The 14647-nt window shown below is 38.9% G+C and overlaps 2 protein-coding genes across 2 annotated transcripts; both read left to right on the top strand.

The window, feature by feature from the left end:
- Positions 1-370: 370 nt before the first annotated feature.
- On the top strand, positions 371-3385 carry LOC145768954 (uncharacterized). The gene has a single exon (XM_082580555.1). It carries the CDS (start codon positions 371-373, stop codon positions 3383-3385), a length of 3015 nt encoding a protein of 1004 aa, XP_082436681.1.
- Positions 3386-6687: 3302 nt separating this feature from the next.
- On the top strand, positions 6688-9702 carry LOC145768953 (uncharacterized). Its single transcript, XM_082580554.1, has one exon. The coding sequence runs from the start codon at positions 6688-6690 to the stop codon at positions 9700-9702; it is 3015 nt and encodes a 1004-aa protein (XP_082436680.1).
- Positions 9703-14647: the final 4945 nt, after the last annotated feature.

Raw genomic sequence — 14647 nt, 5'->3', positions numbered from 1 at the left:
AACATTTGCTGAACTAATGGTACTGCCCAAATTGGAATGTCCCACCTTTCATGGGGACCCAGAATCATATTGTGCCTTTGTGAGGTTCTTTACTGAAAACGTAGACGGTAAAAACTACAGCTATCAGCAAAGGTTAGCTATGCTTCTGCAACACACCGAGGGTCCGGCTAAAGAAGCAGTTGCACACTGTAGTTCAATTTTGTCGTCCGAAAGGGGCTACCAAGAAGCACGCAAAGTGTTGTACGAACGGTTTGGCAAACCAAGAGTGATCGCTGAGGCCTTTCAGCGTAGTCTAATGAAGGCGCCAAATATTAGGAAAGCGAGAAAATTAGACATTTCAAATTTCTCTAATCGGTTGAAAAGATGTCTAATGACGTTGGAAGGGTTAGGCGACTACACCGATCTCAGCAGCATCGATTGCCTGCAAAAATTGGCGGAAAAGTTACCCTCTTCGATGTTTGAACAGTGGAAGGTTAGGTATGCAACTATTTACAACAACGAAGAGCGTAAACCAAACTTTAAAGATTTTGTTGTTTTCGTAGAGGAAAAATCTAAACTTCTTCAAGCGTACCCGGAAGAGTTTACCTTTTTAAATGCAGCCTCAAGCAAGGGACGGAGTGACAATGACTTCTCGAAGCGAAAGCTATGTGCGACAGTCTCTGTTGGTAACCCGCATGGCAGCGATGCAAAGCAGCAAGCTCATAGGAAATCCTCCCTCAATGATTTCCCACGACGTTTATCGTGTGAGTATTGCTCAAAAGGACACGCTACATACAAGTGCAGAGATCTTGGCAAATTGCCTGTCCAAAAAAGAATGGAATTTGTCAAAAGAAAAAGATTATGCTTTGTATGTCTCGGCCCTCACTTTAGCAGTAATTGCAAAAGTAACTATTTATGCACTGTAACAGACTGCGGCAAACGCCGCAGCCGTATTTTACACAGGTCTCAGCCCATCAAGGAAGGCAATTTCGTTGACGTCTCTTTAAAGAAGAAGGAGCAAGACACGACAAGCTTCTATTGTTCCAAACAAGCGTCAAGAGGATTTCGAACCGTTGTACCTGTGAAAGTTGCTGCTGGAAAAAAGGTGATCGAGACTTATGCTTTTTTGGATAACGGGTCTGAAGCATCGTTTTGCGATGAGCAGCTAATACGCCAACTTGGCATATGTGGCGAACCAGTAAAAGTGAGCGTTTCGACATTAACAAAAGAACTATCTCCACTAAAACGGTTTAATGTAGACATGACCGTGGAAGGAATTGCAAGTGAAACGTCAAAGTTTCATCTAAACAACATAATTTGTGTAAAACAATTGCCTATTCAACCTAACGAAACGTTAAGCAAAGCTGACTTGGAGAAACTGCCTCATCTGCACAATTTAAAGTTTCCAGAAATTAATAAAAATCGGGTTTCCATGCTAATTGGGCTCGACTGTCCAAACGCGCACAGGATTCTGGAAATGAAAGTGGGCGATGGAAAACAACCAAACGCCGTTCTCACACCTTTTGGTTGGTCTTTGCTGGGCCCCGCTTTAGAAAGCGATCGAAAGGACGGATTGCAGTCCTATTTTATTCAAATGGACGATCACGTCGATAAAGCAATACAAAGATCATGGTTTCGGGACTTCGAGCCGGATGATGCGCTACGTCCCACGTCCAAAGAAGACAGGCATGTCTTCAAATTGCTAGAAGATCAAGTTACCCACACCCAAGGTCAGTACGATTCATCACTGCCTTGGAGAAAGGATGTTGTCTCGCCCGAAAGTTGCTGGCCGACGGCTCCCGAAGCAAACCATTCTGAGATTCCAGATAAATTCAAGCCGCTGGAAGACAAAAGCGTTGCGGCAGTCCAATGTTCAACTGTCAGTGAGCATGCTACAGTAGATGACTTAATTAACAGATACTCAGATCTATATAAGCTTAAAAGGGCTGCTTGCTGGTTAATCCGTTTTGTAAAATTTCTAAAAGATAAAAAGGCGGCTGTCACTGCCGACCTTACTGTCGAAGAGTTACAATCTTCCGAAACTAAATTGTTGCAGTACGTGCAAGGAAAAGAGTTTAAACCTGTTATTAAACTTTTAGAAAAGGGTTTACCTCTAGAAAATCACTTGAAAAAGAAAATTCAAGCAAATACCAACATACGACCACTTTACAAATCAGATCCCTGCATGAAACACGGACTGCTGCGTATCGGTGGACGATTGCGCAACACAACAATCGACTTTGAAAGTAAGCACCCAATAATTCTTCCTTACAGCAATAACTTGACCAACTTGTATATTCGGCACTTCCACAAATTGTGTGGACACTCTGGATTTACTTTTACTTGGTCATTAATTCGAGAAAAATTCTGGATAATCAAAGGCGGTGTAGCTGTAAGAAAAGAAATCATAAAATGTCTCTTGTGTAAGAAGAGAAGTTCCCCTCGTCTGTATCAAAAAATGGCAGATTTGCCTTTAGCCCGCTTGCAGTGCTATGAACCGCCTTTCTCTTGTTGTGGTGTCGACTACTGTGGTCCTTTCTTAGTAAAGCGTTGCCGCAGCGTTGAAAAACGTTACGGTTGCGTATTTTCATGCCTCACGACTCGAGCCGTGCATATCGAAGTCGCGAAGGATTTGTCTACAGATTCCTTTCTTCAAGCCTTTCGTCGATTTATCGGACGAAGGGGAAAGCCAAAGGAATTATTTTCTGATAACGGTACCAATTTTATTGGAGCTGAAAGGGAGTTAAAACGTTCTCTAGATCAGTTAAACCAGTCTGTCATCGCCGAATGTCTGAAACAGGACAACATAATTTGGAAGTTCAACCCTCCATCTGCTCCACATATGGGAGGGTCCTGGGAAAGAATGATACGTTCTATAAAACGCATTCTCAATGTCCTACTAAAAAATCAAACGGTCACCGAAGACGTTTTACACACACTACTTGTTGAAGTAGAAAGCATTTTAAATTCTAGGCCTTTAACTCCTGTGATGTTAGACACTGATGGATTAGTGCCACTAACTCCTAACCACCTTTTACTTAATCGTTCCATCGAAAACATGCCACCAGGGCTATTTGATCCAAAGGATAACTATGTAAGAAACAGATGGCGACAGGTACAATATCTGACGAATTCCTTTTGGAAGCGATGGCTCAGAGAATACCTGCCCACCATAGCTGTACGGGAAAAATGGCCAGATCGACAACCCAATCTAAAGGTCGACGATGTGGTGCTAATCGTGGAAGATCACTTTCCTCGAAGTAAATGGAAAACCGGACGAGTCATAGAATGCTACCCCGGAAAAGACGGCCTTGTACGACAAGTTCGATTGAAAACAAACAGCGGTGAGCTGCTAAGGCCAGTCACCAAGCTCTGTCTAATCTGTGAAGCAGATAGACACGAGTAACGGTCCTCTGTTTTCTGTTCGACGGTAATAGGACGTCGACCCCTAGCCGGCAGAAAACAAGACAACAAATAGAATTACACATAAAACAGTCTGACATGCTTGATGCATATGAACTTTATAAACAATAAACGAGCCTTGCTCATGCGGACAATGTTTGACGTTCATCTGATGAAAGAAGAAAACTGCAAATCTACGACCAGATGCACCACAAACACGAACATTAGGTTTCATTATGTTTGCATCGATCACAAGATGCCTGTGTTTGTTGTCACGTGAACGTAGTGTGTTTTAAAATATGCTGTTTTGTCAACTCCATATTTTAGGGGGGAGTGTTACGTTCACTGTTAGCACCCTTATTACATCATTGTTTTTTAGTTTCGAAATCGGAAGTTGATGTCTAAGTAACTTCGGGTCATAATAAGAAAAACAAATTATTTCCTTTGTTTCGAGCATTTAAAGAGAATGTCCCCACTGATTGATATAACCCCTGTTGATAATTTGTGCCATAAACAGCGTTTTTTAGGCAACTGACCTCAACTGACTGGTTTGTTTTGATGCTAAACCCGCTACGTAATGCCCAATGTGTTGTTATTGTGAATGCTGCTTCGTTTAGCGGTTTATTTGAGCGTCAGCAAAATCTTACATTTTGTCTACTCTGTGTATCTTGACGTTGAACCAACGTAGTTAGAAGTTTGCGCCGGCAAAGGCAGCTTGTATCTTTTTGAGTATGACGCTATCATTGGAATCATTTCTCTTCTCTTTTCGTACTATATATGAAGTCTGTTCTTAGCGAAATTCATAATTTTAATGTTACATTAGTTAACTACAGTACATGAACGTACCAATTCTGTTGAGAATCGATTTAGTAGTTATAAGGATCGTCCGACAAAATTTCGGTGAGTGTATGTTGCTATTTCATTATTGTGTTTTAGTTATTGATCAACAGAGCACATTTCGATAAAATGTTTAATAATTCGGTTCTTCCGACGTACCATCGATTTGTAGATTTGTTTGCCGTTTTGTAGATTCCTTTGATTCTTATATATCGTAGATTGTTTTGATTTGAACGTGCTTATAACATAATTCTAAGCGCAATTATTTCATGTTAGTAGCCAAGGTCTTTTCGTATACAGAAAGACCGTGATCAACGATAGAAGATAACGACACCAGGGTCGGACTGTCTTGCTATTTTCACGCGTCCACGATATACTGGGTGGTATCGTTTGTACATTAAAGTTATCATTTATTTTATACTTCTCATCTATGGGTGTGAGTTCACGGGCGGAACTAAGAATTCATTTTCAACACAACAGATATTTTTAAAAATGGAAATAAGTAATAAAAGCATTGGCTACTCTTCTGACCAACGCTGGTCTTAAATATTCATAATATACTTGTACGGTATCAGAAAATAATAACAGCATTGATAGCATATTATTAAAATTTAAAATTGTAGCAAAATGATGGCATACATTTGCTTAATTTGAAAGAAAACACCAAAATTGTTATGAATTGGCACAACGTTGGCAATGCTTCTGACCGATGTTAGCCAATCACACAACTGTGTTTTGAAGCAATACCACATGAAAAGATGTTTGTGTTAGTATTTTTCAAGTTTGAAATAAATAAACCTGAAATAAAATCTTTGAGACCTTTTTGAACGCTTAATAAGAAGTATTGAAATTGTTGGCGTATTGTTGGCAATGTTGGACGAAATTGCCGACCTTGTGCCCTCACATCCAGCATATAGCCAACGTTGCAATTGTTTATTTTGTGGAAACGTGTAGGCTAATGGAAACTTTAAACTGTTTCGGTATCAAGCACGTTATCGCGTTCGCGTTTTGTTGCTCCTATCTTTTTCTAGACCTCTGCTCAGTTTGGCATAAACAAACTGAAATGAAACTACTTTGTTGGCAAAGCATTGGCTACTCTTCTGACCAACGCTGGTCTTAAATATTCATAATATACTTGTACGGTATCAGAAAATAATAACAGCATTGATAGCATATTATTAAAATTTTAAATTGTAGCAAAATGATGGCATACATTTGCTTAATTTGAAAGAAAACACCAAAAGTGTTATGAATTGGCACAACGTTGGCAATGCTTCTGACCGAGGTTAGCCAATCACACAACTGTGTTTTGAAGCAATACCACATGAAAAGATGTTTGTGTTAGTATTTTTCAAGCTTGAAATAAATAAACCTGAAATAAAATCTTTGAGACCTTTTTGAACGCTTAATAAGAAGTATTGAAATTGTTGGCGTATTGTTGGCAATGTTGGACGAAATTGCCGACCTTGTGCCCTCACATCCAGCATATAGCCAACGTTGCAATTGTTTATTTTGTGGAAACGTGTAGGCTAATGGAAACTTTAAACTGTTTTGGTATCAAGCACGTTATCGCGTTCGCGTTTTGTTGCTCCTACTTTTTTCTAGACCTCTGCTCATTTTGGCATAAACAAACTGAAATGAAACTACTTTGTTGGCAAAGCATTGGCTACTCTTCTGACCAACGCTGGTCTTAAATATTCATAATATACTTGTACGGTATCAGAAAATAATAACAGCATTGATAGCCTATTATTAAAATTTTAAATTGTAGCAAAATGATGGCATACATTTGCTTAATTTGAAAGAAAACACCAAAAGTGTTATGAATTGGCACAACGTTGGCAATGCTTCTGACCGATGTTAACCAATCACACAACTGTGTTTTGAAGCAATACCACATGAAAAGAGGTTTGTGTTAATATTTTTCAAGTTTAAAACAAATAAACCTGAAATAAAATCTTTGAGACCTTTTTCAACGCTTAATAAGAAGTATTGAAATTGTTGGCGTATTGTTGCCAATGTTGGCAAAATGTTGGACGAAATTGCCGACCTTGTGCCAACATACCCAGCATATAGCGATCGATCTACTCTCTACTCTCAACATTTGCTGAACTAATGGTACTGCCCAAATTGGAATGTCCCACCTTTCATGGGGACCCAGAATCATATTGTGCCTTTGTGAGGTTCTTTACTGAAAACGTAGACGGTAAAAACTACAGCTATCAGCAAAGGTTAGCTATGCTTCTGCAACACACCGAGGGTCCGGCTAAAGAAGCAGTTGCACACTGTAGTTCAATTTTGTCGTCCGAAAGGGGCTACCAAGAAGCACGCAAAGTGTTGTACGAACGGTTTGGCAAACCAAGAGTGATCGCTGAGGCCTTTCAGCGTAGTCTAATGAAGGCGCCAAATATTAGGAAAGCGAGAAAATTAGACATTTCAAATTTCTCTAATCGGTTGAAAAGATGTCTAATGACGTTGGAAGGGTTAGGCGACTACACCGATCTCAGCAGCATCGATTGCCTGCAAAAATTGGCGGAAAAGTTACCCTCTTCGATGTTTGAACAGTGGAAGGTTAGGTATGCAACTATTTACAACAACGAAGAGCGTAAACCAAACTTTAAAGATTTTGTTGTTTTCGTAGAGGAAAAATCTAAACTTCTTCAAGCGTACCCGGAAGAGTTTACCTTTTTAAATGCAGCCTCAAGCAAGGGACGGAGTGACAATGACTTCTCGAAGCGAAAGCTATGTGCGACAGTCTCTGTTGGTAACCCGCATGGCAGCGATGCAAAGCAGCAAGCTCATAGGAAATCCTCCCTCAATGATTTCCCACGACGTTTATCGTGTGAGTATTGCTCAAAAGGACACGCTACATACAAGTGCAGAGATCTTGGCAAATTGCCTGTCCAAAAAAGAATGGAATTTGTCAAAAGAAAAAGATTATGCTTTGTATGTCTCGGCCCTCACTTTAGCAGTAATTGCAAAAGTAACTATTTATGCACTGTAACAGACTGCGGCAAACGCCGCAGCCGTATTTTACACAGGTCTCAGCCCATCAAGGAAGGCAATTTCGTTGACGTCTCTTTAAAGAAGAAGGAGCAAGACACGACAAGCTTCTATTGTTCCAAACAAGCGTCAAGAGGATTTCGAACCGTTGTACCTGTGAAAGTTGCTGCTGGAAAAAAGGTGATCGAGACTTATGCTTTTTTGGATAACGGGTCTGAAGCATCGTTTTGCGATGAGCAGCTAATACGCCAACTTGGCATATGTGGCGAACCAGTAAAAGTGAGCGTTTCGACATTAACAAAAGAACTATCTCCACTAAAACGGTTTAATGTAGACATGACCGTGGAAGGAATTGCAAGTGAAACGTCAAAGTTTCATCTAAACAACATAATTTGTGTAAAACAATTGCCTATTCAACCTAACGAAACGTTAAGCAAAGCTGACTTGGAGAAACTGCCTCATCTGCACAATTTAAAGTTTCCAGAAATTAATAAAAATCGGGTTTCCATGCTAATTGGGCTCGACTGTCCAAACGCGCACAGGATTCTGGAAATGAAAGTGGGCGATGGAAAACAACCAAACGCCGTTCTCACACCTTTTGGTTGGTCTTTGCTGGGCCCCGCTTTAGAAAGCGATCGAAAGGACGGATTGCAGTCCTATTTTATTCAAATGGACGATCACGTCGATAAAGCAATACAAAGATCATGGTTTCGGGACTTCGAGCCGGATGATGCGCTACGTCCCACGTCCAAAGAAGACAGGCATGTCTTCAAATTGCTAGAAGATCAAGTTACCCACACCCAAGGTCAGTACGATTCATCACTGCCTTGGAGAAAGGATGTTGTCTCGCCCGAAAGTTGCTGGCCAACGGCTCCCGAAGCAAACCATTCTGAGATTCCAGATAAATTCAAGCCGCTGGAAGACAAAAGCGTTGCGGCAGTCCAATGTTCAACTGTCAGTGAGCATGCTACAGTAGATGACTTAATTAACAGATACTCAGATCTATATAAGCTTAAAAGGGCTGCTTGCTGGTTAATCCGTTTTGTAAAATTTCTAAAAGATAAAAAGGCGGCTGTCACTGCCGACCTTACTGTCGAAGAGTTACAATCTTCCGAAACTAAATTGTTGCAGTACGTGCAAGGAAAAGAGTTTAAACCTGTTATTAAACTTTTAGAAAAGGGTTTACCTCTAGAAAATCACTTGAAAAAGAAAATTCAAGCAAATACCAACATACGACCACTTTACAAATCAGATCCCTGCATGAAACACGGACTGCTGCGTATCGGTGGACGATTGCGCAACACAACAATCGACTTTGAAAGTAAGCACCCAATAATTCTTCCTTACAGCAATAACTTGACCAACTTGTATATTCGGCACTTCCACAAATTGTGTGGACACTCTGGATTTACTTTTACTTGGTCATTAATTCGAGAAAAATTCTGGATAATCAAAGGCGGTGTAGCTGTAAGAAAAGAAATCATAAAATGTCTCTTGTGTAAGAAGAGAAGTTCCCCTCGTCTGTATCAAAAAATGGCAGATTTGCCTTTAGCCCGCTTGCAGTGCTATGAACCGCCTTTCTCTTGTTGTGGTGTCGACTACTGTGGTCCTTTCTTAGTAAAGCGTTGCCGCAGCGTTGAAAAACGTTACGGTTGCGTATTTTCATGCCTCACGACTCGAGCCGTGCATATCGAAGTCGCGAAGGATTTGTCTACAGATTCCTTTCTTCAAGCCTTTCGTCGATTTATCGGACGAAGGGGAAAGCCAAAGGAATTATTTTCTGATAACGGTACCAATTTTATTGGAGCTGAAAGGGAGTTAAAACGTTCTCTAGATCAGTTAAACCAGTCTGTCATCGCCGAATGTCTGAAACAGGACAACATAATTTGGAAGTTCAACCCTCCATCTGCTCCACATATGGGAGGGTCCTGGGAAAGAATGATACGTTCTATAAAACGCATTCTCAATGTCCTACTAAAAAATCAAACGGTCACCGAAGACGTTTTACACACACTACTTGTTGAAGTAGAAAGCATTTTAAATTCTAGGCCTTTAACTCCTGTGATGTTAGACACTGATGGATTAGTGCCACTAACTCCTAACCACCTTTTACTTAATCGTTCCATCGAAAACATGCCACCAGGGCTATTTGATCCAAAGGATAACTATGTAAGAAACAGATGGCGACAGGTACAATATCTGACGAATTCCTTTTGGAAGCGATGGCTCAGAGAATACCTGCCCACCATAGCTGTACGGGAAAAATGGCCAGATCGACAACCCAATCTAAAGGTCGACGATGTGGTGCTAATCGTGGAAGATCACTTTCCTCGAAGTAAATGGAAAACCGGACGAGTCATAGAATGCTACCCCGGAAAAGACGGCCTTGTACGACAAGTTCGATTGAAAACAAACAGCGGTGAGCTGCTAAGGCCAGTCACCAAGCTCTGTCTAATCTGTGAAGCAGATAGACACGAGTAACGGTCCTCTGTTTTCTGTTCGACGGTAATAGGACGTCGACCCCTAGCCGGCAGAAAACAAGACAACAAATAGAATTACACATAAAACAGTCTGACATGCTTGATGCATATGAACTTTATAAACAATAAACGAGCCTTGCTCATGCGGACAATGTTTGACGTTCATCTGATGAAAGAAGAAAACTGCAAATCTACGACCAGATGCACCACAAACACGAACATTAGGTTTCATTATGTTTGCATCGATCACAAGATGCCTGTGTTTGTTGTCACGTGAACGTAGTGTGTTTTAAAATATGCTGTTTTGTCAACTCCATATTTTAGGGGGGAGTGTTACGTTCACTGTTAGCACCCTTATTACATCATTGTTTTTTAGTTTCGAAATCGGAAGTTGATGTCTAAGTAACTTCGGGTCATAATAAGAAAAACAAATTATTTCCTTTGTTTCGAGCATTTAAAGAGAATGTCCCCACTGATTGATATAACCCCTGTTGATAATTTGTGCCATAAACAGCGTTTTTTAGGCAACTGACCTCAACTGACTGGTTTGTTTTGATGCTAAACCCGCTACGTAATGCCCAATGTGTTGTTATTGTGAATGCTGCTTCGTTTAGCGGTTTATTTGAGCGTCAGCAAAATCTTACATTTTGTCTACTCTGTGTATCTTGACGTTGAACCAACGTAGTTAGAAGTTTGCGCCGGCAAAGGCAGCTTGTATCTTTTTGAGTATGACGCTATCATTGGAATCATTTCTCTTCTCTTTTCGTACTATATATGAAGTCTGTTCTTAGCGAAATTCATAATTTTAATGTTACATTAGTTAACTACAGTACATGAACGTACCAATTCTGTTGAGAATCGATTTAGTAGTTATAAGGATCGTCCGACAAAATTTCGGTGAGTGTATGTTGCTATTTCATTATTGTGTTTTAGTTATTGATCAACAGAGCACATTTCGATAAAATGTTTAATAATTCGGTTCTTCCGACGTACCATCGATTTGTAGATTTGTTTGCCGTTTTGTAGATTCCTTTGATTCTTATATATCGTAGATTGTTTTGATTTGAACGTGCTTATAACATAATTCTAAGCGCAATTATTTCATGTTAGTAGCCAAGGTCTTTTCGTATACAGAAAGACCGTGATCAACGATAGAAGATAACGACACCAGGGTCGGACTGTCTTGCTATTTTCACGCGTCCACGATATACTGGGTGGTATCGTTTGTACATTAAAGTTATCATTTATTTTATACTTCTCATCTATGGGTGTGAGTTCACGGGCGGAACTAAGAATTCATTTTCAACACAACAGATATTTTTAAAAATGGAAATAAGTAATAAAAGCATTGGCTACTCTTCTGACCAACGCTGGTCTTAAATATTCATAATATACTTGTACGGTATCAGAAAATAATAACAGCATTGATAGCATATTATTAAAATTTAAAATTGTAGCAAAATGATGGCATACATTTGCTTAATTTGAAAGAAAACACCAAAATTGTTATGAATTGGCACAACGTTGGCAATGCTTCTGACCGATGTTAGCCAATCACACAACTGTGTTTTGAAGCAATACCACATGAAAAGATGTTTGTGTTAGTATTTTTCAAGCTTGAAATAAATAAACCTGAAATAAAATCTTTGAGACCTTTTTGAACGCTTAATAAGAAGTATTGAAATTGTTGGCGTATTGTTGGCAATGTTGGACGAAATTGCCGACCTTGTGCCCTCACATCCAGCATATAGCCAACGTTGCAATTGTTTATTTTGTGGAAACGTGTAGGCTAATGGAAACTTTAAACTGTTTTGGTATCAAGCACGTTATCGCGTTCGCGTTTTGTTGCTCCTACTTTTTTCTAGACCTCTGCTCATTTTGGCATAAACAAACTGAAATGAAACTACTTTGTTGGCAAAGCATTGGCTACTCTTCTGACCAACGCTGGTCTTAAATATTCATAATATACTTGTACGGTATCAGAAAATAATAACAGCATTGATAGCCTATTATTAAAATTTTAAATTGTAGCAAAATGATGGCATACATTTGCTTAATTTGAAAGAAAACACCAAAAGTGTTATGAATTGGCACAACGTTGGCAATGCTTCTGACCGATGTTAACCAATCACACAACTGTGTTTTGAAGCAATACCACATGAAAAGAGGTTTGTGTTAATATTTTTCAAGTTTAAAACAAATAAACCTGAAATAAAATCTTTGAGACCTTTTTCAACGCTTAATAAGAAGTATTGAAATTGTTGGCGTATTGTTGCCAATGTTGGCAAAATGTTGGACGAAATTGCCGACCTTGTGCCAACATACCCAGCATATAGCCAATGCTGGCCCAGCAATCAATGTTTGCTGGGTAGCAATTCATTTAAAAAAAAAAAAAATACCAAACCAACACAAATTAAAAGAGTATGTCTTGCTTTATTCACCTAACAACTTTCACGTTTATATGTTATCTACAAAACGAGAAATCGTTGTTCAAACGTAACCGCTCGACGAAGCTTTTTACCAAAACAATGCAAACACAAAGCGATCTATTTCGAGTGTTCATTATACGCCGCCCACAGTTTCATGTGATCAGTGAATACTGCCTCCACCAAATATGCTGTAGCTTTCTCATTTCTGCGCGGATTTTAGAAATTTTACCATCGTTGGAAAGCACGATACTGCATCTATCCGAATTCATTGGTTGCAAGTTTAAAGTATGCATTATATTGATCTAGTGCTAATTTAAACTTTACTATTTTGTACCAATTCTCAGCAACTCATTTTTTACAATAAATATACCAAACCAACACAAATTAAAAGAGTATGTCTTGGTTTATTCATATGTTAACTTTCACGTTTATATCTAATTCACAAAACGAGCAATCGTTGTTCAAACGTAACCGCTCGACGAAGCTTTTTTCCAATGCATTTTTCAAGGCGATTCGATCGTGGTTCAGCATAAGCCGCTCACAGTTTGCTGTGATCGATAAATACTGCCTCCACCAAATATGCTGTAGCTTTCTCATTTCTGCTTGGATTTTAACAATATTCCTATCGTTGGAAAGCATGATGCCCGACCTACCCGAATGGATTAATTGCCAGTCTAAAGTATGCATTATATTTATGCAGCGCTAACTTAAACTTTACTATTTTGTACCAATTCTCAGCAATTCATTTTTTACAATAAAAATATCAAACCAACATAAATTAAAAGAGTATGTCTTGCTTTATTCATATGTTAACTTTCACATTTATATCTAATCCACAAAACGAACAATCGTTGTTCAAACGTAACCGCTCGACGAAGCTTTTTTCCAATGCATTTTTCAAGGCGATTCGATCGTGGTTCAGTATAAGCCGCCCACAGTTTCATGTGATCGATGAATACTGCCTCCACCAAATATGCTGTAGCATTCTCATTTCTGCTCGGATTTTAACAATTTTACTATCGTTGGATGGCATTATGCTTCATCTACCCGAATGGATTAATTACCAATCTAACGTAGGCATTATATTTATGTAGCGCTAACTTAAACTTTACTATTTTGTACCAATTCTCAACAATTCATTTTTTACAATAAAAATACCAAACCAACACAAATTAAAAGAGTATGTCTTGCTTTATTCACCTAACAACTTTCACGTTTATATGTTATCTACAAAACGAGAAATCGTTGTTCAAACGTAACCGCTCGACGAAGCTTTTTTTCAATGCATTTTTCAAGGCGATTCGATCGTGGTTCAGTATAAGCCGCCCACAGTTTCATGTGATCGATGAATACTGCCTCCACCAAATATGCTGTAGCTTTCTCATTTCTGCTTGGATTTTAACAATATTCCTATCGTTGGAAAGCATGATGCCCGACCTACCCGAATGGATTAATTGCCAGTCTAAGGTAGGCATTATATTTATGCAGCGCTAACTTAAACTTTACTATTTTGTACCAATTCTCAGCAATTCATTTTTTACAATAAAAATATCAAACTAACATAAATTAAAAGAGTATGTCTTGCTTTATTCATATGTTAACTTTCACATTTATATCTAATCCACAAAACGAGAAATCGTTGTTCAAACGTAACCGCTCGACGAAGCTTTTTTCCAATGCATTTTTCAAGGCGATTCGATCGTGGTTCAGTATAAGCCGCCCACAGTTTCATGTGATCAGTGAATACTGCCTCTACTAAATATGCTGTAGCTTTCTCATTTCTGCTCAGATTTTAACAATATTCCTATCGTTGGAAAGCATGATGCCTGACCTACCCGAATGGATTAATTGCCAGTCTAAAGTAGGCATTATATTTATGTAGCGTTAACTTAAACTTTACTATTTTGTACCAATTCTCAGCAATTCATTTTTACAATAAGAATATCAAACCAACACAAATTAAAAGAGTATGTCTTGGTTTAAACATATGTTAACTTTCACATTTATATCTAATCCACAAAACGAACAATCGTTGTTCAAACGTAACCGCTCGACGAAGCTTTTTTCCAATGCATTTTTCAAGGCGATTCGATCGTGGTTCAGTGTAAGCCGCCCACAGTTTGCTGTGATCAGTGAATACTGCCTCCACTAAATATGCTGTAGCTTTCTCATTTCTGCTCGGATTTTAACAATTTTACTATCGTTGGATGGCATTATGCTTCATCTACCCGAATGGATTAATTGCCAATCTAACGTAGGCATTATATTTATGTAGCGCTAACTTAAACTTTACTATTTTGTACCAATTCTCAACAATTCATTTTTTACAATAAAAATACCAAACCAACACAAATTAAAAGAGTATGTCTTGCTTTATTCACCTAACAACTTTCACGTTTATATGTTATCTACAAAACGAGAAATCGTTGTTCAAACGTAACCGCTCGACGAAGCTTTTTTTCAATGCATTTTTCAAGGCGATTCGATCGTGGTTCAGTATAAGCCGCCCACAGTTTC

Source organism: Aplidium turbinatum, chromosome 4 (genome assembly GCF_918807975.1).
Source record: "Aplidium turbinatum chromosome 4, kaAplTurb1.1, whole genome shotgun sequence".
Taxonomy (NCBI): Eukaryota; Metazoa; Chordata; class Ascidiacea; order Aplousobranchia; family Polyclinidae; genus Aplidium; species Aplidium turbinatum.
This window is presented reverse-complemented; position numbering and strand designations above follow the sequence as displayed.

Coding starts and splice junctions, on each gene's coding strand:
- LOC145768953 (XM_082580554.1), top strand. CDS start 6,688: ATGACGTTGGAAGGGTTAGGCGACTACACCGATCTCAGCAGCATCGAT.
- LOC145768954 (XM_082580555.1), top strand. CDS start 371: ATGACGTTGGAAGGGTTAGGCGACTACACCGATCTCAGCAGCATCGAT.